Raw genomic sequence first — 27,339 nt, 5'->3', positions numbered from 1 at the left:
TAAAAGCTCAGTCCTGCGGACGATACACCATGTGCAGACCGTAAACCGGAAATCGCGGTATATTCTCTTGTTTCGGAAAAACAGCGCAGCCTATCGAATAGTCCTTTAAATGAGGTCGCGCATCCAAATCTGCCACTTGCAGTCAGCGCAGATGGTGCTCATAAGCTCGCTCCTGCTGACAGACACGGTATGTGTTACGCATCTCGCGCACCATGCCCTGAACCATGGCACAACACTGATGCCATAGTTATCAAACACCGAGGTGGAGATGTAAGTACGTGATCTTGTCGGAACAGCGCGCCCAATGCCGGGATGAGAAGAGCATTGTATTCGCGGAGAAGAACGAGCTTTCAAGCAGCGGCGGCTTCTCGATTGGTGAACGTGTACGCACTGGGCGAGACAGCAGCGGCGAGAGGGGGAATTTTGCAGCTGCGTCTGCTGTGCGCCAGACCGCTCTCCGAAATCTTGAAAATAAGTGAACGTAAGATTGGGACATAAGATGTCATACGCACTTTTCCTCCACAGTTAGGCCAATGTGGAGAGAGCTACGCGTTCCGCTGCTCGATTTTCATCATACACTCGCAGAAAAAGCAAATTGACCCCGGAAGGTGGTTAAAAGTTTTATTTGTTGCAATGAGCATAGCAGTAACGAAATACTCTGCAGGTAAATGTCGAGATCTGTACACGGTGTTTTTGGACATCTAACTTTATGATTGCAGCGGTATTCAGTTCTGCAATAAAACTCACTGTACAGGCCCAATTCAATTTGAACCCCCCTCCCACCCGTGCTCCGTAATTTCCCCCACGTACTACACAGAGAGCGGAGGACTCCAGGGACATGAACTCGAGGGATGCTCTTGGATAACTGCTGCAGTTTTTCAACTCCCATTGCCCCTGCATGCACAGTGCTTGACTCACCTGTGGTAGCAGAGGAAGGAGAGGAGGAAGAAGAGGCAGCACAGCACGTCGGCGCGGCCCACAATGCTGGACACCTGTGGCAGGGAATGTGCGACGAATCAGGTTTGTGAGTGGCTTCAACACTTCTTCGCTGCAACCGCTACACTGCTTCGTTAACCGCACCGAAAATTTTTCAGGCTATTTAAATGTTTTTTTTTAAACCGATTTCTTACTCTATCGTCTTGCATTCATTCCCCTTTTACTTTGGACATATGAGCCTTGAGCCTTCATTTGCCTTTAAATCAGTATAATAATTTTTCTTTGGCACTCATCTCCAAAAGCTTTCAAATCCCATCGGGTGGTCATGTGCCATTTTTGGAACAAGCCAACGACAGCGCCTGCGAAGAAAGTTCTACCAGAGTGGATCATATTCAAAGCCGGATGGCACGATACAAACGTGCGGAATACAAAACGGAATCTAATCGAGATCCAGCAATATTTCTAAGCATTATGAACAAAGTTAGTTGTGGGTTAGGGCTAGTCCGCAACACACGCTTGTCAGAATAAGCGCAGAAAACACGCACGAATGAATACAAGAGACAAGCGCTTGTATGTCGATACGATGGAGCACAAATTATTCGCGCTCCATCATGAAATCATAAAATATTCATTCTGTTGAAAAATATTACTTCTGTGTGAGGAATTCTCTTCTGTTGCCTCTGTTCGCCTCTGTATTTTACAATTAATGACCGCCTCACCGTTTCGCCATTGCATGACTCTTATTCATACGAAATGGGTGCCATGAATTTAAAATTAACAAAATCATTGGATTAAATCCCCCAAACACGTCGTAAAAAGAAAAATGTGAGCGCACATGTGAGCTATGCGAATTACTGTGTCCGATAATATCACGCATAAATTACAGACAGTCGATCATCATTTTTTATTTCTATTTATTTTATTTTTATTTCGATATACTGTCAACCACAATCTGTGTTTTTACAGGAGTGGGCGCACTTTAAAAAATACACAACTTCCCGATAAAACAGTTGTAGAACAGTAAGCAGGTGTACAATGAAACTGATGGGTCTAGTTAAAGCAAGACAAGAACAAACAAATTCAAGGTAATCAGTTATACAGAACAAAGTATATATCACCAACATTTTAACAATATTTAGTCAGTTTTGTGGCAGCATATTAAGTTCGGTAAGCGCCAAAAATTTGAGGACTGTCGGCTGCATCACAATCGAAGCGTCAAGGGCATTCCATTCGCGCACTGCTCGCGGAAAAAAAAAGGAAAAATAGAATTTGTTATTGCAACAAAAAAATTCTTTAAGTGTGAGAGGACGTTTGCGGCGGGTGATTCTTGAGTGGCTTATATTGAGGAAGTCTTCAGAGATAAGCTTAAATGAATTGTGGAGAAGTAAGTATAGAAATTTCAAGCGGTGCAGTTTTGATCAGATAGATAAAGGCTGAAGTCCTGCGCGATGCAAAAGCTCACTAGGTGAATCTGTGCGTCTGTATTATTTATAGATAAATCGCGCAGCTTGTCGCTGCACACTTTCCAGTGCGGCTACACTAGTACCTGTAAAGAGAATCATGTAATGTTAGCATATTCTAATACCAGGCGTATAAGTGTAGTGTATGCCACAAGCTTCATTTCAGGAGGCGAGTTTTTCAAGGCACGTTTGAGGAAAAACAGCTTGTTCATTGCCTTATTTGCTACATGCTGAACGTGCGTTTTCCAGTTGAGGTCGGATGAGATAAGGATGCCCAGATATCAGTATTCCGTGTTGTCTTTGTTAATGACCATACTCCAATCATGACACAACTGACAAACTTTATGCAAAGCGCTATTTAATTTCATCTGGTCAGTCTGATGTTTAATTTCATGATAAAGAACGCAATCGTCTGCAAACACTGTCATTTGTACTTCATTTTGGTTAGTTATATCATTAATAAATAGCAAATATAAAAGAGGCGCCAGTACAGATCCTTGGGGTACACCAGATACCACGGGAATAATGTCGGAGGTATGTCCGCCGAATCGGACAAGTTGGCAATGTTCAGACAAAAAACTGCTGATCCATTGTGTGACGGGACCATCACCAATTAAATGCTTGAGTTTGTACATCAATTTTTGGTGCGACACTCGGTCGAACGCTTTGGAAAAGTCAAGGTAAATTATATCAAATTGCGACTGATTGTTAATACCTTGCGCAAGATCATGCACGAATTCAACACGTTGTGTTATAGTGGATAGCCCATTTCTAAAACCGTGCTGGCAAGGGTGAATTAGCTTTTTAGCTTCCACGTATTGAGTCATAAATTTTAGGATAATGTGTTCCAGGATTTTCTCTCATGTACATGTCAGAGATATGGGTAGATAATTATTCGGGGCGTGTTTATCACCTGATCTGTGGACAAGGATTACTTTGGCGATTTTCCATTCAGAGGGAACACAACATTCACGAATTGATTTTTGGAAAAGAAGACAAAGATATTTGCTACAAGGCTCGGCATAACGTTTCAGAAAACCATTAGGATTGTCATCTGGGCTGCTACTTTTAATTCCATCAGCATTTAGAAGAAAGGATAGCACACCAGCCTCAGAAATTGTAGGCGTACCAACGAGATGCTCGTGGCCATATAGTTGTGGCGCAATCTGGCCAACGTGGTTTTTATCAACAGTGAAGACCGATTGAGAATATTTGTTGAACGAATCTGCTTTAAGTTTGCCGTTCAGAGATGACATGGGAAGACTTATCTTTTGCTTTCTGCTCAAGTAACGCCAAAATTTGCTTGGTGCAGTTTTAATAAAGTTTTGTAATGTAGTGTTGCAGAAATGTTCTTTTATATTTCGAGTTGCATGTTTAAGTTGCCTATTTGTATTGTCATGACAGCTCAGTTCGTCTGTGTTGTTCTGTTCGACCGCTGCTTCACTAAACAACAGAGGCGTCGTACTCAGTGCTGGCTACTCTAATATTACTGTTTATCTACGAAAAGGTGCTGAAGTGAGGTTAAGCTAACAGAACTAATTAAACAAAACACCACTTACAACCGGACATGTCTGCTTGACGCAGACACACGCGCCCGCATGGAGTGACTTTGTCGCTGGTTCGCGGTCGAGTCGCAGAAGCACCGAAGAGCGAATATACTATTACCGAGGTCATTAGATAGCAATAATAATAAAAATTTAATAAAAATAAAACTTTATTTCCTCCTTCCAGTACAAATGCGGGCTTGCCAAAGCTTTAGAAGGCTTGAGTGGCAGTGCCCAGCAGCAGACAGCATACAAATCATGCACCGAGCAGACAAGTTGAGAAAAAAAAAAGTATGTGTGAAGAAAAATGGAGTCACAAAACGCGAATGCAACATACGCAAAAAAGGAGAGAAAACAAAAACGTGTAATACCATAGCATCAGAACAGAATACTGGAATTACAACGTAATTTCGCAAGACAAGCTTTCCCAATCTTATTTTGGAATTAGCAGAAAATATTTCTTTGTGTAACCAGTTAAGAACAGAAGGAACATAATGTTTTCGAAGACGCCCGCCATAACGGGTTCGCACTCTAGGCACGAGAAAACGATCGCGAGTTCGCAGATCTTTAACGGGAATATATGGTGTACAAAAATCGCTTATCCAGATGTGTTTAAAAACTACTACTGTTTCGAAAAAAAAAGATGAGAAAAAGTCAAGCATATGTAAAAGTTCAAAAACGCTACTGTCTTGATCTCGTGCCCTACCATGTAATACAGATTTAATGGTAGATTTCAGTACGCTGTTGACCTTCTTTCGCCAAAAGGCAGAGCAGAAATAAAAGCAGCAAATACCATGGCGTAACACAATGTAGGCTAAGGCGTATACTTTTTGATTGCGTACATACATATGGCAAAGGGTCTTAACAGACTTCAGAAAACATGCAACTTTCCGGAGCAGAGAACAGACAAAACAAAAATAGGTATTCCAAGACATGTCGGAACCGAAGAAGTGTTTGACCGTTGACACAGGCATGATTGATGGACATCTGCAATCAGCACAATTTTGTCTGTGCAAACGAATTGACACATAATTAGAAAGTCGCTTTAGATAATTGTGAAAAAATACGATTTGTGTTTTTATTGTCAACAGTAATTAAGTTATTGCCGAACCATTCCATAAATAACTCGCTGTCGTGTTGGATAAGAGATAATGTTGTCTTATAGTCCTTGTATCTAGCAACTAAGAGCGTGTCATCCGCGTATTGAAAGACACGGCACAGTTTGGAGACAGACCAAATCAATGACATAAATTACAAAAAAATACGTGCAAGTAGAGATCCTTGAGGAACACCGGATTTAATCTGCAGAAGGCAACTTTTATGTTTACCTTATACAACGAGCTGTGAACAATTGGATAGATAGTTAACAAGAAGAGACAGAAACGGACCCCTAAACCTTTTATTGTGGAGTTTATCTGACAACAAAACATGATTAACCGAGTCAAACGTCGTGGACACGTCCAAAAATAAAGCACAAGCAAATTCATTTTCTTCATTGCAGCTGTTTAAAAGATCACATAGTTCATCAAGCGCGTTCAGTGTACCACAACCCTTATTAAACCCGAACTGATTGCCAGAGAACACGTCATGAGCTTCAAGAAAATTGATCATCACCGTCGAAATGTGTTTTTATAAAACAAGCGCAATGCATAGTAGGATCGAAATACCACGATAATTTTCAAATTTTTCAACTTTATTTTTTACTTAATTCTTATAGATAGGGATAACCGTCGCCTTCTTTAAGCCCTCAGGTAGTATTCGGCTGGAAATTATACAATTGATAATTGCGAGCAGAACATGCTTTATTCGTTCAGAATTTCTGAAAAGGGTAGCGACTGAGATACCGTCCAACCCTGGAGTCTATCGCCTGCTAAAGCCAGAAAGAATGCAGCGTAGGTTACCTTGAGTGCAAGGCGGCAGAAATGCTGATTGAAGCACAGATTGCAAGCTGCGAGATGGTAGAATGCGAACTTTGCTTAACATGAAAGGATGGATCCCCTTCCTTCTTACGCAAGTAAATGTGACCGTTCTTAACCCGCAAAAAATCGTAGGCCTCTGCATTAGCTGCAGTGCGTGAAGCCAAAAAAAGTTCTCTGTGGCTTTTTGAAAGGTGATCGGCGAAGAACAACTTGGAGTGTTCATTGCTTCGATCTAAGCATCGCAGTTTTGACCGAGCAAGCAGCCACTTATCTCAAATGCTGACGCCTGAAAATCTTACTAGAACGGGATCAGGACCATTCCTACGAGGGGCAAGCCTATGCAAAGCCACCACCTTATACTGTGAGAAGGAATCAATTGCAAGCTCGACACTGAAATCCTTCAGGACTTCCATGAGGTTCTCGTCCGGGTTTGTGGGCAGGCGATGTATCTCTAGGTTGGACAGCCTGCTGTATTGTTCTGATTCATTCAAATCGTATTGTAGTTTCAGGATAGCATAGAACTGGGAAGTAACACGCGTTTCTAGTGTCTGCACATGGATGGTCCGCGCATCAATGGTCTCATCTCGAGCCAGGGAATGAGCCAGAAGCGAGTCATAGTTTTTAGAAAGACTATCAGGAGGTGACTGAACTTCATTCATCACACATTTCACAGATTCGGCTTCAACGTATACAATGTTTATCGTTTTGCACTCCGTTTGATGATGGTGAGCTTGATATTAAGAGAAAATAATACGCTGAAGCGAGTGTGCCAAACAGCAGTGGTGAATTCGTTAAAAGGCAAGATATGTGTAAAACAAGTTTGTCCATTGTTCCTCGTATTGAATTGACAGCAGAAGGCTCGCTTCACAGCACAGTCAAGTGAAATTAAATGCTGCAAGTTCAATTACGCATTAAACGCTCTTGTCAGCCTGTGAAAATAGAGAAGTAATGGAAAAGGCAACTGAGCCCAAGCGCGCAGGCTTTCAGGTTGCGAGAAATGAGTAACGAGAAACCTAACGCCGTTCCCATGTCGCCTGCACTAATCCTTCGCTGAGCATAAGCCGTTAACCCTTATTCGAAGGAGAGCTTAGCACGGGCTCCACCAAATCATGCAGTTTTCATCATGCTTCGTTCCAGCAGATCAGTAAGTATACTGGAGGTGCCGACTACGGTCTAGTTCTTTTTCCTTTTTTATAAAGACCAGACCGTAAGATGGAAAATAAATTGACTCATCCAAGGCTATCCTAAGGATCACACCCCATTTGGCAGCATTAATTGCAAGATATTACTTTGAGCAAATAAGTAGGATCCAGATACAATGTGAATAAAGGAGAATTGACATGAGAAAACAAGGACATCACAAAGACGACAGGACGGGCGCCAACATCGAACTGAATTTATTGGGAGAAAAGCACCACTTTTTAACCACGCGAGGAAACGCCAAAATAAAAGGGATTTAGGGATAATTCTAGGGTGAGATAAACCTGCCAAAAACAACAATAACAAAAGTAAAAATCAAAACTAGGGCATCGACCCGTTCAAAAAGCTGAATTCTTTGTCAGATAGTAACAGAAACGGCTTGTTCACCCAATTAGGGTACCTTTGCTTGATTAAATACGCCTCAAATATTCCTCTTTAAAATCCGCCTTCTGACCTGCCTATGAATCTCGTGTTTACGAAAATCAGACAGCAACTGCAACTTTTGCAACGCACTGCCATGTGGCAACCATAGCCATTCTTTACCAGTAACTTATGCTGCCTCGCTCTGTCTTTATAGCTCATGCCTGTTTGGCCGATTTATTCGCGGCCAGAGCTTAGAGGTACCACGTACACGACATAAGCCGGGCACTCAGAAAGAGAAATCGGATGATTCTTTCGGTATTGCCTGTCTTTGTTGGTGCATGTATACGCGCGATAGCTTGCTGGGAGCAGATATCAAAACATTGGCTTTAGTGCTGTTGGCACTTGTTTGAGATTGATTGAAAGACAGTGGACATACGAATTAAACAACGAAAATGCTTTGTTTTCTCTTTATTTGTCCATTTCACCCTAATCAGCCGCCAATGTTGCCAAGATTTTCTGGAGAAGGTTCTCGCAGATAACGACAATCATATGTTCTGGGCACCCTACTCAGCCTATACGTTTGGTTCCACATCAAACATCTGCGCAATCTTTCCTTTTTCACTTTTTTTTTCTGCCAAATGAAATCAGTTAGAAACTGGCGCCAATCCTGTCTTGTGTTGTCTTCTTCTTATCGCGCCAGTTTGCTTTTTATGTACAGTCTTGGAATTTTGCTCTAATGTTTCGTGTAGCAGATGATTCATAACATAAGTGAAGCAGGACGCTTCTCTGCTACAGGAGGAAACCTTATTCGGTCCTTAATAGTGCCGTAATGGGGCTGTTGGGCGGCTGAAGCGAAAATCCCTTGGCCTTGCAACATTTGACCAAGACTGTACACTAATAATATTTTAGTTCTGTTCAACCGCGCACATCTGGCGACCCGTCACATGCCGCGCTATTAATGCAGATCTTCGCTTATCAGTTACACCTCGCTGATAGCGGACTGGCACTGAGAACAGATACGGAACTCACGGCTTCCGTGTGCACGGGGTGCGCGGCGAAGAGCGCAGCGGACACGGCCGCCTGAAAAGCCGGCATCCGCAGGACGCTGCGAGCAACGACAGCCACCAGTACCGAGCATGCGCAGTGCAGGGCCACGTTCACCCCATGGTAGCCGCGGACGCGGCGACCACCGATGAGGAAGTTTGCCCTGCGAGAGAAAACATTGGCTTATCAATCGGGGGCATCGAATGCATTTCCATGCATCGTCAAGCTCCAAATCAGGCACTTGAATGATTGATCGGTTCATCGATTCATTTTTATTCGTGCAGACAAAAATAAACGAGAAGCAAGACAGCGACACCTCTGCTGCCAAATATCCAGAGCATTCCGTAAAATGAGCACAACTTCAGGAGCGGCCTGCGGCCCCTGATTAATGACATTTTCTTTACGATGCCCTCCTCCTCCATCCCCAGCACTTGGTAGGGATAGACCACTTCGCCTTCGGCAGTGCAAGCGACATGGTGGGCGCGCATGGCTGCACACATCCGGGAATCTTGCATACGCCCCGACCACGAGTATCAGAATGTGTAGTGTGCAGACGCGGCTCAGACAAATAGCCAACTTTACACAAATCCGAATTCGTTATCGAAATTTTCAGTACAGGATACACAGTTATACTCAAAATAACAGCATAGCCAGAATATTACTTACTTCGCCGAGCGCATGCGCGTGGCTCATATGTACAAAAGGGAGTAAATCTTCCAGCATGCCGATGCGCATTCAAACGAAGCCTTCTTTTTGTAGCGTAAAATACCTATCAGTTATTCGCTTTGTCTCACCTTTCCCCCGCCAAACAAAAAGAGAGATAAAATTCCTTTTTTTTTCAGTCGATAGTTCTGCCGCTCATGAAAGTAACCAGAAACGTCATCATCATCATCATCATCATCATTTCATCATCATTTATTATACCCTTAAAGGCCTCTGTTGAGGTATTACATAAGGGGGGGGGGGACAAAGCAAATGCAACTAAGAATAATACGTTAATACAACAAAACATAATGCAATACAATAAAATGAAAAACGATACATCACAATACAACGTTGGTCAATAATGAAGGGCACAAGGCTGACTACGCCTACTGCCTGACTACGCCTACTGCAGCCTGACTACGCCTACTGCAGGACAAAGGCCTCTCACAAATGACAATATTGTTGTTAGTGTTATCTAGTTACGGCGCTCCAGTGCGTTGAACTAGAAGTGCAGATGACACGTGAAGAGTAACGTCCTGCAAGATCATTTCTTCAGAGTACGTGAGCTCGGGCAGGCTTTTCTGACACTATCAACAGACAAAGGCGGTGAAGCTAATTTGGCCCGGTGTGCGCAATCGCCAGACCCAGAGAATGATGACTTCAATGGCATTCTTTAACAGCTATCAGCCTCTTCTTTAAAATAAGCAGCTGCGAGCTAAATTCAAGAAAAGGTTTCTTTTGGTTTATGGAGGTTTAACGTCCCAAAGCGGCTCAGGCTATGAGAGACGCCGTAGTGAAGGGCTCCGTAAATTTCGACCACCTGAGGTTGTTTAACGTGCACTGACATCGCACAGCACACGGGCCTCTAGAATTTCGCCTTCATTGAAATTCGACCCCCGTGGCCGGGATCGAACCCGCGCCTTTCGGGCCAGCAGCCGAGCGCCAAAACCACTCGGCCACCGCGGCGGCTCACTCAAGAAAAAGGATCCTGAAAGTGAAGAACAAAACGAGCTCAGAACCATCGCACACTCGTTGGAACATTCTTTAGGCTCGATTCACAATTTATTTGTAAAAAATGCTACCTAATAAATGGGGGGGACGGAAGCGGCTGGAAGCAATACTGCAAAATAATATACCACGAAATCACAAGAACGTAGCAATAATGTTAAACTATAAACACTTTAACTGGTATGGTCAGTCAAAGACAAGTAAGTTACAACTCATGAATAAACAACTTTGACCTGACGTTAACCTGTATATACAGCAAAAGTGTGATTTGTAAAATAAACAGAAAACCACGGCAAACAAAACATCGTAGGTAAACATAAATATGGCAGAAAACTGACGTGGATATACAGTATTCACTTGATAACATTACAACCATACAACAAGAAATACAGCGTAATCATCTGGTTAATGAAACTACACTAGGCACTTAGAGAATTATGCTCTGAGAAGAAATACACTACTGCCGTAGTTTTGAATAATTAAAAAAAACACTGCTGTCTGCACTGTATTTTGTTACGATCAACACGCAAGTGTGACGCCACTGCACTCCGATTGACATAACTCCTAACCAGTTTATCCGAGTGCGATTTCCCTTGCACGCATATTTTAGGAGGAGGCTTTGAAATCTCTAAAAATGGCCAAAAAAGTGAATTTTGATTATTTCTTCACCGGCTCGTCCGTCTAACTTTTCATGCTTACGAAAAGTTTCATTGCTTAAAACTACAAGGAAGTATTGTAAAAAAAATTGCTTCGTGAAGAAAAAAGGTTAGTACTGCGCATATGAGACACGATAAGAAAACAGGAACAAAAGCGACAACACAGGCGCAGACTTCCAACTGTTTATTTGAGACCGATAGGCAAACGCTATATAAGGCAAGAATCTAGGCGCACAACCATCGCTGTCATTCACAAAAGATCTGATTAAAATCTAGACAACATTGATCAAATTTTTACTTTGCAGAAGGGCCGATAAACCACACAGCACTCAGTCAGCATGTACTCAAACACTCCATGTCAAGAAAATGAATAAAAAGTAGTAAGGAACCTAACAATCAACCGAAGTAAAGAGGGTGAAAAATACATGAAGTGAAAATGCAGGTGACCGAACAGGCAACAAGAGTAAAACAACTATGCAAACGCGATAAAATCATGGTGTGACATATGGAAAAACCGGCATGTGAGCATGGAAGCAACAAAGAACACGTGGAAAGATGAAGATTAAAAGCAGGTAAAATAGTGATATGAGGTATGGAAAAACAAGCATGACATGAAAGCCAACAAACGACAAGTGTAAAGTTTGCTTTGGTTTATGGGGGTCTAACATCCCAAAGCAACTCGGGCTATGAGAGACGCCGTAGTGAACCGCTCCGGAAATTTCGACCACCTGGGGTTCTTTAATGTGCACTGATATCGCACAGTACACGGGCCTCCAGAATTTTGCCTCCATCGAAATTCGACCTCCGCGGCCGGGATCGAACCCGTGTCTTTCGGGCCGGCAGCCGAGCGCCGTAACCACTCAGCCACCGCGGCGGCTAAAGTGTAAAGACGAGGATAAAACCAGACAAAACTAAATTTCCCGCTTTGAGGTGCATGTATCTTAACAAATTTCGGACAGAAGTTAAACAGTTATACGTGGCCTTCTAAAACGTGATTTCACTCAGTGAAAGCGAAATATACGGAGTGCTGACACATTTTTCACAATTTTTTACGATGTGATAGGCTTCGAACACCTCCATTTCCGTCTTATCTCTTGATTTAAACAAAAAGGTAGTGTTGCGCAAAACTGGGTTGCAAGGCACTTTTTTCTTTTCCTTTTTTGTAAGAACTGCAGTTCTGTAAGAACTTTAAGAACTTTGCAGTTCTTACAATGCTGCGCCAAATGACGTCCCAGATTGTTCTTCACTGCAAAGTTGTGTTCGCGTGTCCGTTCATTAAAACACCTACCAGTCTGCCTAATGTAAACTCTACCGCATGTGAGGGGAATTTTGTAAACAAGGCCCGAATCGCACTTTGTGAACTTCTTTTCGTGATTGGTATAGCCTTGCGGCCTGGTTCTCTTTTCTGTCGACATCAAAGGGTAGACGCTGCTCAGCTTAATCGGTGCAGAAAAAAACATCCTGACACCATATCGGTTCACCACTTTTTTGATGTTGTGGGATGCCCGGTGTATGTAAGGCATCGCCTGAAGTGGCTTTGCCTTGTCCTTTTCATTTTTTTTTTACGGCCTTTGAGCTTCTGTAATAAGCTTTCACACGCTGCGGTGATTAGGTCGGGCGGATAACCAGCTGCGCGGAAACGTTGAACTTGCTGGCTAGAGTTTTCTTCTATTTTGTGGTTGCATTATTTTTCTAGGGCAGAATGGCAGGCTGAGATAACGTTAACACGTTTTACGAGCTTAGAATGTGCGCTTCCAAACGGCAGTGGGTTCTTTTTGGGTCTCGGACTGTATGACCAGCAGATGTGTTTAGAGGCAAATTCGAGTGTAAGATCAAGGTACTGCAGTCTGTTGTTGTTAGCTAACTCGTGGGTGAAGATTAATCCCTGAAAGGAGGTGTCAGATATAATTAGAATGTCAGTGACGACCTCATCAACGTTATCTTCTGGGGACATGTTAAGTATAACTAGGTAATCTTCAACGTACCGGAAAACACGCGAAAGCCTGTCACCGGACAATCTTTCTTGAAGACGCTGGTCATTAACTGACAGGTAAATATCGCAGCGGACAGGGGCTACAGATGACCCTATGCAAATTCCAGCTTTTCGCAGAAAAAGTTTGCCTTTAAACTCAATGACAGTGGAGCTAAGGTAAAATTTTAACAACTGTAGGAAATGCTCCGTGGTGACCCCTGCCTCATTCTGAAAACCTATTTCCCCGCCTTCTTGTGCTTTTTGGCGAATTGCATCAAACAGGCCATCATGTGGTACAGAAAGAAAAAAAAAGGTCTTGAATGTCAATTGAGAAACCAGTAGCGGCTTTCAGCAGGTTTTGACCCAAATACGCCACCACTTCAGTTGAGCTCCGAACGAGAAACGGGTCTTTTCCAACTACCGTTTTCAGATTACGCTGTAGTTACTCCCCAATCGTCCTTTGCCAAGTTTCTTCTTCAGAAACTATGGTTCGTAAAGGACACTCCGGTTTATGCGTTTTCCCACTGACGAATACTTGCAGAATACCAGTTTCGTTCTTCTTTACTTTCGTGGCTAAAGTTTCAAGGTTCATGCTCTGCAGTAGCTTGAGCGGAAACCATTTTTGTACTGTAAGAACTGTAAAGAGAAGAGTGAGTGCAAGAAAAAAGTGCCTTACAACCCAGTTTTGCGCAACATTACCTTTTTGTTTAAATCAAGAAATAAGATGGAAACGGAGGTGGTCGAGGCCTGTCATATCGTAAAAATTCGTGAAAAATGTGTCAGCACTCCGTCTATTTCGCTTTTACTGTGTGGAATCACGTCTTTAGAAGCCTACCTACTCTTTCACTTCTGTCCTAATTTGGTTAAGATGTATGTACCTCAAAGCCGGAAATGTAGTTTTATCTGGTTTTATCCGCACCTTTACACTTGTTCTTTGTTGGCTCCCATGTCATGCTTGTTTTCCATACCTCATCCCAGACTTTTACCTGCTTTTAATCTTCACCTTTACACTTGTTCTTTGTTGTTCCCATGCTCTCAAGGCGGTTTTTCCATACGTCACACCACGATTTTCTCGCGTTTGCATAGTTGTTTTACTCTTGTTTGTTTGGTAACCTGTATTGTCACTTCGCGTATATTTCTCCCTCTTTACTCAGGTTGATCGTTAGGTTCCTTACTTCATTTTAATCATTTTCTTAACATGCAGTGTCTGTTGACATGCTGACTGAGTGCTGCGTGGTTTATCGGCCCTTCTGCAACGTAAAAATAAGATTAATGTTGTCTAGACTTTAATCAGGTCTTTTTTGTGAATGACAGCTATGGTTGTGCGCCTAGGTTCAAGCCATATATAGCGTTTGCCTTTGGGTTTCAAATAAACAGTTGGAAGTCTGCGCCTGTGTTGTTTTTCTTCCTGTTCTCCTGTAGTGTCTCATTCGCGCAGTACTAACCTTTCTTTCTGCCATGAACCAACTAGCCCGCAAGATCGTTCTACTGCTTCGTGAAGTGCGGTGGCAGCGTATTGCGGGCAAGCGTTCGACCAATGGACGTTTTTCTCCTCGATACATAACATGCGGAGGAGATTTCTTCCCCACTGTTTTACTTATTCTGACTCCGTTTGTTTGGTTCCATTCCTGGGATCAGGTTGCAAATCGAGAAAATGTATATGTTTCAATGTTCAGTTTTTCAATTTCTTGTATAAAACTTTCTTCTCACTTAGATACGTCAGCCCACATGACTAGGCAAAATTTCAAGACAGAAATTTGTGCTTTCAGAAAAAAACAAAAACTTTCAATATTGTGTTGTCCTCCATAGCACGACACTAGAAACGCAATGAATGTTGAACCAGGCTTCTGCCATATTTTCTTATCTATGCATCCTTTTCACAAAATTGAGGGCAAAATATATCACCATTATTATCACCGCCATTATCAGCCTGACTACACCCACTGCAGGGCAGAGGCTGCTCCCATGTCTCTCCAATTAACCAGGCCTGTCCCCTGCCAGCTGCATCCACCCTATACCTGTGAACTTCTTAATCTCATCCGCCGACCTAACCTTCTGCCGCCCCCTGCTACGCTTGCCTTCTCTAGGAATCCACTCCGTTACCCATAAGGACCGGCATTTATCTTGCCTTCGAACTACATTTCCTGCCCACGCCCAATTCTTCCCCTTGATTTCGACTCGGATGTCATTAGCTCACGTTTGTTTCCTCACCCACTCTTCCCGCTTCCGGTCGCTTAATGTTACACCTTTCATTTTTCTTTCATCTAAACTTTTTATGATGCAGAAAGCTTCTATTATCTTCGTCGTGCGCTTGTCCCGCGCTTTCCCAAGCACAACGGTTTTATTAAAGAGGGGTTGACATTTGCATTTTGCGCAACGCTTACGCAAGTCTTCGGGTGCATTAGGGCCTAAAATATTTTTATGTTCGAAAGGCGGATGTTCTAACAATGGCCGGTCTGACCAATGTAGAACTTATTGCGGGAAAGAGGGATCCTGTAGACTGTCTGAGTTCTACACGGTATGAACCTGGATTTGTGATTAACGTGACAGTTGTGAACACTTTTACCAACTTCTGCCTTTTTACGAACCAAGGCGCAAACACAAATGGCCGTCTCACATCGTTTCGTTTTGCAACATTTCGCAACCCGGGTGCGAAACGATGAATATAGGGCAGGATTGTCGGCCTTATACAGCTCGTCATGCCAACTTTTTTTTCCCCTCAATTTCTTTTACCCATCGCAGATGCTTGTCAACACTACTGGTAACCACTGACAACCCCTGCATTCATCAGTCTATTCACTTGCTCAAGGAAACTCATCCCCGTCTGGTGTACACACGATGTGTGAAGGGCCGAGCGCAGACAGGAAGAGACTATTGCATCCTTAACAATTTTTTAGTGTCCAGAATTGTAATGAATCAAAGCCTTGCTTGATGTAGGCTGGTAACACCAGCAAATATGCTCGTTACAGAAATGGAGGGCTAAATAAAGGAAATGTAGGGAGTCTTCAGCAGACAGTTCAAAAACGAAGTTAGGGCCTTGTCCAGATTATTTAAATGGCCTCAAAACATCAACAGCAAACTGGTTGAAACGTTCAGAAGCTGCAATCGCTAAATAATCATCAACATAATGAAAAATTGTCAAAGACAGGTGGTCCAAATTCTGCTTCATTTTTCTGTCAATTTGGCTGAGGAAAATGTCACAAAGAACCGGCGCCACACGTGAACCAATACAAATTCCGGATTTCTGCAAAACAAAGACGAATTGCAGCATACAAAGGTTGGTTTAAGATGAAACGAGATTAATGTTTCAAAAATTTCACGCGGATGCCAAAGTGATTTCTTGACCTCCGTTTTCTGCTACTCTTGAATACAATTAATTTTGTTGTTTATTTTGTTGTTGTAATATGCCCTTTCCCTCTGAAATGTACTGTATACCCTAAAGGTATGATAAAAAAGTAAAGATAAACAAATAAAAAACACCGGCCGTATACCGGCGTGCAGCCTGGCTACTAGGACCTTGCAGTTAATTTCAAGACTCCACCTAATCTCGCTAACGCCTTGGGCGTGCATATGTGTTGTCCTTTTCGCTCTTGCACTGTCGTCGCTAAGCCGCAGCTTTTTCAATCACGCCTTAGGCTACAATATCTTGCTCAAGTCCAGCTTTCTCGGGCAAAATTTTTGAAATTTCGAAAATTGTAAGACACTGTAATGGAAAGATTGAAGATTGCGGTGCATTGTTCTGATATGAAGCAAAACCTTTACAATAAAGGATTTCCAGCGATCGCGTCAGTTAAGACTGGCATAGAAAACCAATTGGGAATGGTTTAGACGATAGCAAAAACTTGAATAGAAAAAAGATACCAGACTGCCGTCGGGTGATCTGCGGATATATAGATAGTTATAGTAAAATCTTACATTGTACTAAAAATTTCATTCATAAATTGTTTCCCGCTCAAAACTGCCTTTGTCCGGAATTGCTGGCTATGATTTAGAGATGAAGCACAACTGGTCATCGTGGTACTTATCGAGAAATCCGAAAAACAAAACATTTCCGCAACAAGTACACGTTTCCTGGGATCATTAAAGCCATGCATTCGCTACCAGTACATCACCGCTATTGCAGGATTCCAGTATTTTAGACCAGATAGGCAATTTCAGGTAGTGACGCGGTATCATTCTTCGCAATGCGTGTACACTGGCTCGCAATGTTCTTACTGCCCGAGGTTAAACTCTAAAGCACCAAACAGGTGGCTTGAGGAATCGCGGGCGTCGCAATGATTTGTTAAAGGCATGTCCAGGTTGCTTTTCAAGGGAGCATTCCAGTTTTTTAATAATCGTTTATGCAAGTGTACAACGCATCGTTTAATCTGCGGTGAGATATATAGCAACGTCCTTTGTTTTTGTTGAGCCCAATAAGCAATAACTCATTGGCCTATAAGGAAATATTTATCTTTGCTTCGCTTTCAAGGCAACTGAATATCGCGTCGGGAGATAGCAGCCGTGGTTTGTTGAACGAGTGTTTTCGTGCAGCGCTTTTATTTCATGCGTCTGCGGCACGTTCCCCGCGCTCTGGAATAGTGCAGAAGTTGAAGTTGTTGCTAGGTGTTGACGTCTTCAGGGAAGTTCTGAGCTGTAGATGAATGGAAGACTTCAATAACGCAGGGCAAAACTCCTTGGTGAGAGCATCCACGTTTGCGAACGCGTCATTAGTTAGCCAGCGCCAATCGTGGAAGGCAAGCAGCAGCTAATGTACGGATATCCTTCTGTCGTTTGCCACCCACAGAACTTCTTGAATCCTAAGCCCCGGGTAGAATTTACACCAAAGAGCTTGTATATATGTAAACAGGATGGGTGAAGTGAGGAGAGGCGAATAAAAAAAATCTCCGGCTGCCTGAGTTCAAGCACGCAGAGGTGCGGCAAATCGTCCGTATCGACACGATGGCTTCGACGCCCTTGAGGTATTCTCCGCTATAAAAAGTCGTAAAGCATGAGGAAAATTTGGTGTAATGGGATGCTGTTATAATCCAGCTGTTTTATTCTGTGCGGCATACAACGAAAGACGCTGGTCACGGAGGAAGAGTTGAACGGCGCGAAGAGCACACCTGCGTTGCCAACGCCGTCGGAAGAGAAGACAGCTACGCAGAAAGAACAAGAAAGAAAGTCTGTACGCTCGGAGGCGACGAGCAGAACAGGAGGTATCATCTAGCGTTGTTTATTTGCGCCTTAAAGGCGATCACGTGGGAGATCGACAAATGAAGAGTCAAGCCATAATATAGGAAACTTTCTAAACTAAACACGATTGCCTTCCTGCGTCAGGGCAATAAAATAAGGAACCGAATGAGAACACGAAAGGACGGGTCAAAAATAACGCACACCAGCCAAGGTTCCGGAAACTGCCGCGAACCATAAACCTCTATAAAGCGCCAGGCCAGGTTCTGCGAATGCGCTATGCAGTTCGTGTAGATTATAATAAAATAATAAATACTTTACGGAGACTCTTTCCCAAAAGAAAAAAGAAACAAACGAAGAGTGCGTTAAACGACAGAAAAGTAACAAATAAAATATGTGCATTGCCAAACCGCGCATTAACACCGGCGAAATAATCCAACAGTACAAGCCCCGCCTCTCAAAGAAAAGAAATTACGCATAGCACATTCAATTTTTGTTGCTTAAAACATGCGGAATTTCATGTTGCCAAGAAGCTAGAAAATCTACCAGTGGCAATTGTTATTTAAAATCGGTCGATGTTCAAACGGACTCTAGATTTCATCGCAGTTTAATTCTCGGCTCGCAGAGCTCCTTGCAGCTGACGCTGCTGACCATCGTTCTTCCAGTTTCTGTTCTGATAGTTTGCGCTGTTCCTGTTCGTCTTGCAAAGTTTTCTTTTCTTTCTACCCAGTCTCGTCGTGATGCACACGTGAAGAGTGAAATTGAAGGTTGAGAGTCAAGCAGAACTACTTATTAGCGACTTTCTTTCCAACCCATTGCTCCAGCAATGAAAATGCACGCCTCTCCTTTCAAAGCAGCACTAATACTGAACTGGTACATATTTATACTCATCGGGAGATGTTTGGATTCACGACCTAATAGTCCTGTTTGGGTAGGGAGCAAGTGTTGGCGATTGCGTTATTCTGGCTAGCAAGCAACGTTTCCATACGGGCGTATGGTAACAACGCCGATATACGGTGGTGTTAGAAGAAATAAAAAAATTAATTTGTTCGATACTAATCAGAAGCCTTCCCCTGCGGACAGCTCAGAGCCCATAATCACTAAATCGACTACGTACCTTTTTTTTTTTGCAAAATGCCACAGCGGCCCCTTCGTCCTCCGCCTTGTGACGCATCACGTTGGTTTTCTTCTGCACATTTCATCGAATTCCTCGATATTGCCGGAGCCTGCTGTACAGGCGCGTTCTTAGCTCTGAAGGGCGGTTGCTCGCTCACTCATATAATCGAAAAAGGGCCGAGGGCTGGGACTGACCGGGGCACCCTTTAAGCGCGCCCTCGAGGCCATCGATTAATTCCGGCGCACAAGCTATAAACGATCACGGGCCACTTATTGGAAGTCGTCCTTTTGCTGCCTCGGGAACACGTTCCCTTAAAAAACCGATGGTCTCCATGTTTTTATCTTTATCTTTTATTTCGTGATTTTTGTGTAATTGTTTCTTCAAAACATAGCGCAAAAATAGACACGGACGACACATAGCGCCGGTCCTGCCCACATCTGTGTCGTCCGTGTCCTTCTTGCACTATGTTTAAAAAAAAAAAAACTTACCAACTAGCCCAAACCAAGCTACAATTCTTTGTTGGCTGTTTTTCCCGCTCTTGCTTTAATTTTTATTTACTTTTCCTTTATTTGCGACACACTTCCTTTCAGCATATAAAAGGCCAATACATGCGATGGACAACGCTTTACATTGTACACTTGTGGTGTTGGCATGCAGAATTTGGTGATTAATAATTCACTTCAAAAGAGTCTACGGACTTCGAAGCGAATAAATAAATGGGAAATAATATTACACGTTCTACAGCACACAGTGTTTTATGCAGTTGTTCTAGTAAATGGAAGCAATGCTCGCCTAAACCCCTATTATCTATTTCTTGTGTTATTTTCTGTTAGTACCACCTTTGTCCGTAAAGTTCCCAGACCGAGTCGACTTTAAAAAAAAATGCGTTTAACTTCAAATAATTTGTGCAGCACCCCTTCGAAATAGTCTCCCTTGCAGCATATACACAGCTTCTAACGCTTCTTGAGGTCGTAGAAACAGTTGGAAAAGCTTCTTTTGGCAGGCATGTCAGCTCATTTGTCGCGGCGTTTTGAATAGCCTCCACGCTGCCGATACAGCGACCTTTGGATCTCTCTTCACACGAGGAAACAGGAAAAAATCGCATGGGGAGAGGTCAGGCGAGTATGGCGGATGGCGAAGCACAGTAATTCTGTGCTTGGAGAGAAATTTTGTCACGCTGAAAGCACTGTGCGGTCTTGCGTTATCGTGGAGAAGGCTGCATTGTCCAGGTTCCCATAAGTCGGGGTGACGGCGTCGCAGTGCATCACGGCAGTGTTGGAGCACGCGGATATAAAACTCCTGATTCACCGTCTGCCCTTGTGGGACGAACTTATGGTGTATGACACCTCTCGCATCGAAAAAAAAAACGATCAGAATCGTCTTTGTTTTGGTCTTCTGTCGCCGCGCCTTTCCCGACTCCAGAGAGCTTGTGGACCACCATTCGGCGCTTTGCCTCGTTGTTTGAGGACCGTATTGAAAACACCATGTTTCGTCTTCAGCAATGATCTGTCGACGAATGCAGCATCCTTCTCTGCCTCGAAGAGCAAATCACTGCTGACTGATGCCCGCGTGTCCTTCTGGTCCTGTGTGTCCCTCACACAGGACCAAGTATGCGGACCAAGTGCGGCACAAGTATGACATTCAGGTTTCGTTTCGCCAAGTTCTCACGCAAAACTTGGTGGCATGTTGTCTTACTAATGTCGAGTGCATCTGATAGCATACGGACTGTAATGTTTCGGTCTTGCGGTACGATTTCCCTGATCCGAAACACGTTGTTTTCATTCCGTGAGGTTGAAGGGCGCCCCTGCCTTGTGTCGTCTTCCATCGACGTTCTCCTCGTAACGAACCTCTTGTGCAACTCGAAAACTCGTGCCCGCGATAATGCCTTGTTGCCGTAAGCGTCACGAAGGAGCTCATACGTCTGTGTGGCTGTCTTGCCAAGCTTCACACAGAATTTTATGTTTACACGCTGTTCGAGGTGGACGTCCATCTCTCCACATTCACTCCCAGTAGAATGCGCAAAGGACTAGTGACAACGTATTTTTCTACTTGTAGTGCCATCTAGCGGCTGTCACAGCAATTAACATAAATAGCTCAGGTTAGCCCGAAAACATTGCGCTACACATACGCACTAATAGTTGTTTGGGGGAATCATTTCTAGAAAAAAAAATAAATGAGCTTCAAAATTTTACGGACAAAGGTTGTATGAAAGCTATTCAAAGATACAGTTGCAAAGGCACGTGAGGTTTATGGTCCCTAACCTGCCCCTGAGCAGTGAAAGACATCCTACCAGAGGGTGGTGAAGTAAAAAACATTTTGGCCACTTAGGTTTCTCTACTGTGGGCTGTTATATCAGCCCTCAGTCGTTTTTAGACTTCACCGGGATAAATGTCCCCACAGTCTTCCCATCACTTGTTAAACAAAAGTCATATGCTCCAGTCATCAAGTTATGTATAAGCCATGCCACCAACAACGCCATAAAAAGGATGCCCTCAGGCGAGACGTGAACACCAAATCATGTCCACGAAGTACTAAATCGGAGGTCGAAGAAAAACGCATTATTACATGAAAAGGAGGTGAGATGCAGACACGTCCTCTAAATTCCTCGTGGCTGTAGCATAAAATCTCATAAAAGAAGCCCAGTTCTTGTAGAGGTACCTTCTAGTAAGGGAATTCCGCTGCTTAGATTTTTCACGGTGTGTTTCATTGCGAGAATTGCCCCCTCCGCTAGGTCCAACTAGAGCTACGTCATTTAAAGCTGAATAAATCAAATACATCACTTTTCAGAAAAACAGCATCATCACCTACTACCTCGTGTGTTGGCTTTGGGGCTATAGCATTCGGAGGAGGAGACTAGATTCATGAGATCGTATTCCACCTAAGGCAGCTGCACTTCGACTGAGGTAAAATGCAAAAACCTCGCGTGCGCTGTCCTATGTCTGTTAAAGTTAAAAAATCCACAGGTGGACCAAAGCAATCTGGAGCCTTAAACTACGGCGTCTCTGGAGGTGTGCAGGTTTATCGGCCCGAAGCGATGCATAGGCTCTGAGAGATGTTGCACTGTATGGCTCCGGATTAACTTAAACAACTTGAGGATTTTAAGCACGCAGAGCGCGACACAGTCTTAACATACCATACCATACCATACCATACCATACCATACCATACCATACCATACCATACCATACAATACCATACCATGCCACACCACACCACACCAGATCAAAACATACGATACCGTACCATGTTATCCCATGCTGTACTGTAGCGTAATCTTTTCTCTACAAAGTAATCTTGCATAAGGCGAGTTTAAAAATACGGAAGCTTGTGTGCATCGTAAATTGTACACTTTGAGCGTAGGGATTATCTTTTTATTCTACGTTTTATTATATCTACATTACAGGCATATCATGAATTGGTCTATTTTTATATACCACACTCCTCACAGATCTCCAGGGGGAAATTATTTCGATTGTGCGAAGAACTTCGCAAATCCCAAAGTCAGCCATAGGAACTCGATTACGTAAACACCAGGACAGCCAAGTGGCAAGGTTGACTGTGCGGCAATCAAGCCCATAAATATATATAGAAGAGGAAGTCAGGAATGGTGCATAATCTTCGCCGACTAATCAAAACCTTGCTGTTGGGTGCTTAGTGTAAATTCGCAGGGAGTTGAAAACACCAGCGATGTGTTGTCCGGGCGAATGAAAGTGTATGGCAAGCGCGTTTTCCTTCAATCTATGACAAAAATGCTAGCTCAATACAAAATAAGTGCTGCAATTTTCTAAATGTTAGACATGCGCTGCACTGCCACTTTTTTAGCGTCGCTTTAGAAATGCATCTATACAACAAGGCCGCATCCCTTGCAACTTGAGCGACGTTTGTGCATGACCAGATGGCTAGATGGATAACACATTTAGTTTGAAGCTTTTCTTCGGGGAAACAAAATCCTTCAACACTTCTGCGTTGCCTGGTGCCATGAAAAGTTGGAATGATTTCTCTGCCAAACGTGATTTCATATTTAACCACCAATCATTCCACAAGGAGGTGCTGAATGATTTTAAATATCACTGAGTTAGCAAGCGCATTACACCATTTGTGAATAATTTTTTTTTATTATTACGATTCAATGCCAACATCAATATGTGAGTGTTGGGAAACAACGTAGCCTATTTATAACTTATATCCTTGGTTTAGCTTCAAGCTGTAAAATTCCTGTTGCAATTTCATATCCATTATTAACGTGTAACTCTTTTACTCAGTGGCGATGCCGGCATATAAAGTATTATAGATGAATATTCAATGAAGAGAATTGCAGCCATCTTTGTGAAACAAGAATAGTTTGTAACCTTCGCCTCATGATAAAGCAGAAAGTTTTTAGAAGTGGTATTATGCTACCGGTCGTATGATAATTATGCTTTTTGAAGGTAAGCCTGTAGCATATCAGTCGCGGTGGATTTCTGAGTGCCATTTAAGTAAGCATGCTACAGTTCTCAAACGAGCATGCTCTGCTTGCGAAGACTCTGTGGTCTTCTGAGCGGAAATAAGAAGGAAATAAGCACAAAACTCAAGCGCAGTGACGTGAGCAAACCATCTTGCTGGATGAATTGGATCATTCTTGCTTGATAATCTAGTGCAAGAAAAGGCCGTAACATGAGAGAAGGGAAACGCATAAGCGCTTGTATTTATTATGCCGTCTCGCTTGCATTTCTTTGTCGTTAATTGCTTTTATATTTACACAAAAAGCGCCGAAATATGTTTGGTCTCAAGAGAGACAATGAATCCAAGGTTGGTTCCCTAGTAATGGGTTGGTGACTGACGGTGTCGTTAATACGGAACAGATTTCGAGAGATAGACGCCCACAGATACTGGCGTCCGAGTGAGTTTTAGCTATGCGCCTTACGGCTATTGGCGTTTTACAATATTGCTGTTCGTAATGCAGCAGGCATTTCGCACTAGCTAAGTTACTTTACCTTATCATCAAGTGTTCACTGAAAGCAACGAACACCTCTCAATTGATTTGAAAACAAGTAGGAAGCTGGAGTACCTCCGATTGGCCGACTTTTCCGCTTCACTCAAGCATACATGTTTTCAGAGGTAGCTTCGAAAAGCTAGCTGTAAAACACGGATGGTGCGTTGAAATGCTCAGAATTTAACAATGCCCAAATAAAAATACGCACGAAATACAACCGAAGAAGCTATCGTGCAGATCATATTACAGAAACCTCGGAAAAAGACTTGGGGTTCCGCAAAGCAAAGCTACCACGATGAAAAGATGGCAAGGACCACATTTTTTAGAATTGTGCTTGTGTGCACTACAGAACAGCACACTCAGGCGATGCCGCTCACGTTGCAAAGCAAGCGACAGCCGTCGCTCACTGTGCTCTCCGCCAACAGAGGCTGCAACCCCGCCGCTGCTTACCTCAGCACCCGCACCGAGTGTCCGCTCAACAGCTTGGGCGACGGCCTCCATGCTTGCTGATTTTGCCAAGAGTGGAATTATCAGATGCCCCAGCGAACAGCTTCATCGCGATGGGCTCAGCTCTCTAGAAAAAGCAGCTAAAAAATAGGGAAACGATGGACGTGACAGCTAGCGTTAGTGCTTTTCTAGATTGTTTGTGTTAATCCCGAACTCTGCGAAGAGTCGCGTGGATGTCAGTCAGCTGTCCAGATGCTGCACCTAACTGCAGTGTCAAGCAGATATAAAGTAAGGCTGCACAACGGCAGGCGAAGTCGTTTCCTCATGAGCGGCACGTCTCAGACGTTTCAGGTGTTGTGTTACGCTGAGCAGCGCAGTTGGTGTCCAGTGTCGAAGTCCTCTATGTCGCCGCACAGTCGCCGCCAGACGCGTCCCGCTCTTGAACACTAGATTTCAGCGCTGCATAACCAGCCTCACATCGCGAGGCGGGAAAAAAATGTCAGTAAGTGAATATGAACTAAAATGTTGGTGGGGATGAACGTCTGAGTTGACATCACGCTGAGATCTTTTTCTTTCCTTCAACTACGAATTTTTTGTGCTAGTTATATAGCTTTCCGTTATAGCCGAATGGCTGAGCATGGGTGAATGCTAATGAAAACTTACTACCATATTACAAATCTAATCCACCTTGTGAAGTCTTGTCAACATTAACTGAATTCGTAAACTGGTTATTGAGAATAAAGAGAACCGAACTGGGCAATACAGAAATTTTGTGTAATAGACATCCTCCCGCGAGCGACTTTACCCACGAAAGTAAAATCATTTCTGAGTACAAAGTACAACGAGCACGAACCCATTCGTGCATGCTGTCGTTTTCTTTATTCATCTTTTCAGCCCAGTTCACTGCACCGATAGTGCACCTCTACAGTTAGTTTTTTCACTTTATTTATTTATTTTATTTATATATCCATTTATAGATACAGCGATAAATTACAAGATCATATCAGGGTGGGTATAAATCAAGTATACAAGCATACAAACACTGAAATTCATAACTATTGCAGGCGTTATTCAAACATCATTAAATACTTTTGGGTAACAATATCGTTATATAGGTTATTCCAGTGAGTAATTGCCCTCGGGAAAGAAGAGTACTTAAAACAGTTATTTCACGCGTTCAAAAGTGTTGTTGTTAAAACCTGCCTTCGTGTCTTGTTAAAACCTGAGGAGTAACTAAAAATTTCGCAAGTATTAACTTTATCATGACTATCGACCAGCTGAAAAAGAAACTTCAATCGGCAGACACGAATGCGCACAGTCACTAGGGGCAATCTATTTTGTTTCAAGAGCTCGCTGACAGATGTACGGCCGTATGAATTGTAAAGAAAACCTAACCCAAGTAACACTTACTGCTGGGCTAGTTGGTGCATAGTTCTATGTACAAACGTTAGCGCAAAATAAGACACATTCACAAGAAAGGTGGACAAGACAACGCGCTACTGACAACTTGTTTTTTTAATGACAGAAACACATAATATATAGGTTCACCGTCACACCACCTATCAGCTGCAGCAAACGTCAGAAAGCTGAATAGGGTCATAAAAGCGATAAAAGACACACTAAACACATGACTTAGTTAAAAACGATAAGATCGGGGAAATAACATTAAAAGGCAAGACACGTGGTGTAAAGGGCCAAAGAAACACGACTGAATGGGATCTGAAACGATGAAGACAAAACCAAAATGCATTAAAGCCGTAAAAAAACCAGAAAGAGCACGTGAGACAAGAAAAACATCTACAAGCCTTAGTGCACTGATCCCTTCAGATTACACTGGGAAAAACCACAGCACCTGTACACGTGTTCGTATCAGGAAAACTTTTCCAAAAAGGCTTCTTTGCTTTTGTACAAGAAGATAGAAGCATCGCTAACGGCACTCATGCCCGTTTTCCTAGTTAAAAGGTTCCTTTTAATTCGTGGGACACTCGATCACGGCCTGTACCTAAAACTACAGCTTTTCTTTTCAAGAATGGGCCCTAAGGTGCTTTGTTCACAGTTCTTAAAGTGAAAAGGCAGAACAGAACCTGTTCCCGTCCCCATCGAACGCTCATGTCCCCTCATCCTTTATCAACCTTTCATTTATTCAACGCCCCGTCTATCCAATATACACTTTTCCACACACAAGTGGGATCATATAAACAACTTCTTCATTGCATTCTACGTACCTACGGGTATGCCTGGTTCCGCAGGTTTTCTCTCTTTTTTTTCTGAGTTTACACGAGAACATAATGAGGCCAGCTTACAGGGAGCAGAGAATGCAACCGGAACTTTGAATTTAGATGCAACTTTTTTCAGGTTATGGGCAACGCGGTGGGAGTAGGGCACCACTTCTGTCTAATTCTACCCTCAACGGGCATAGGCTGCTTACGTTCCACGCTTTTTATGCTGTAAAGAAGGGACTCTACCACACTAGTCAGGACAGACTGCGTGAAGCCTTACCATCTGCAACTGGAAGCCCCTTTCCATGGTATGACAACAGGATTTCGCAATGGCAGCGTTTAAACCAGGCGTGGCAATGGCTCGCTTCACTGCCATAGAGTGTGCCGATTCATATAACAAAAAAACCTTTCTGGGCACGAGGAAGTTACATCCTGCATAATTTTTCTTTGGTTATGAAAAGTTCCAAGTCTAAAAATTGCAGTTTATCACTTTCAGGTAGCTCCTGTGTAAATTCTAACCCTTCTCCGTTCACACTAAAAATTCCTAGAATCTCGTTAAGTGTGTCTAAGTAGGACTGTGTGTCCTGTGTTTTTAGTAGGATTTAAAA

At 43.1% G+C, this 27,339-nt stretch overlaps 1 protein-coding gene across 1 annotated transcript in view; it reads right to left on the bottom strand.

Moving 5' to 3' along the window:
* The window catches only part of LOC144111525 (protein O-mannosyl-transferase TMTC1-like), a 311,970-nt gene that overhangs the window by 211,196 nt on the left and 73,435 nt on the right, over positions 1-27,339 (bottom strand). The window contains exons 2-3 of the mRNA XM_077644851.1: positions 8,452-8,629; positions 919-992 (exon numbers count right to left, since the gene is read on the bottom strand). Coding sequence (XP_077500977.1) covers positions 919-992; positions 8,452-8,629 — 252 coding nt within the window. The remainder of the gene's footprint in view (positions 1-918; positions 993-8,451; positions 8,630-27,339) is intronic.

The sequence above is a fragment of the Amblyomma americanum genome, chromosome 11, assembly GCF_052857255.1.
Source record: "Amblyomma americanum isolate KBUSLIRL-KWMA chromosome 11, ASM5285725v1, whole genome shotgun sequence".
In the NCBI taxonomy this organism is placed as follows: Eukaryota; Metazoa; Arthropoda; class Arachnida; order Ixodida; family Ixodidae; genus Amblyomma; species Amblyomma americanum.
The sequence above is the reverse complement of the archived record's forward strand: the minus strand, read 5'-3'. Positions and strand labels throughout refer to the sequence as shown.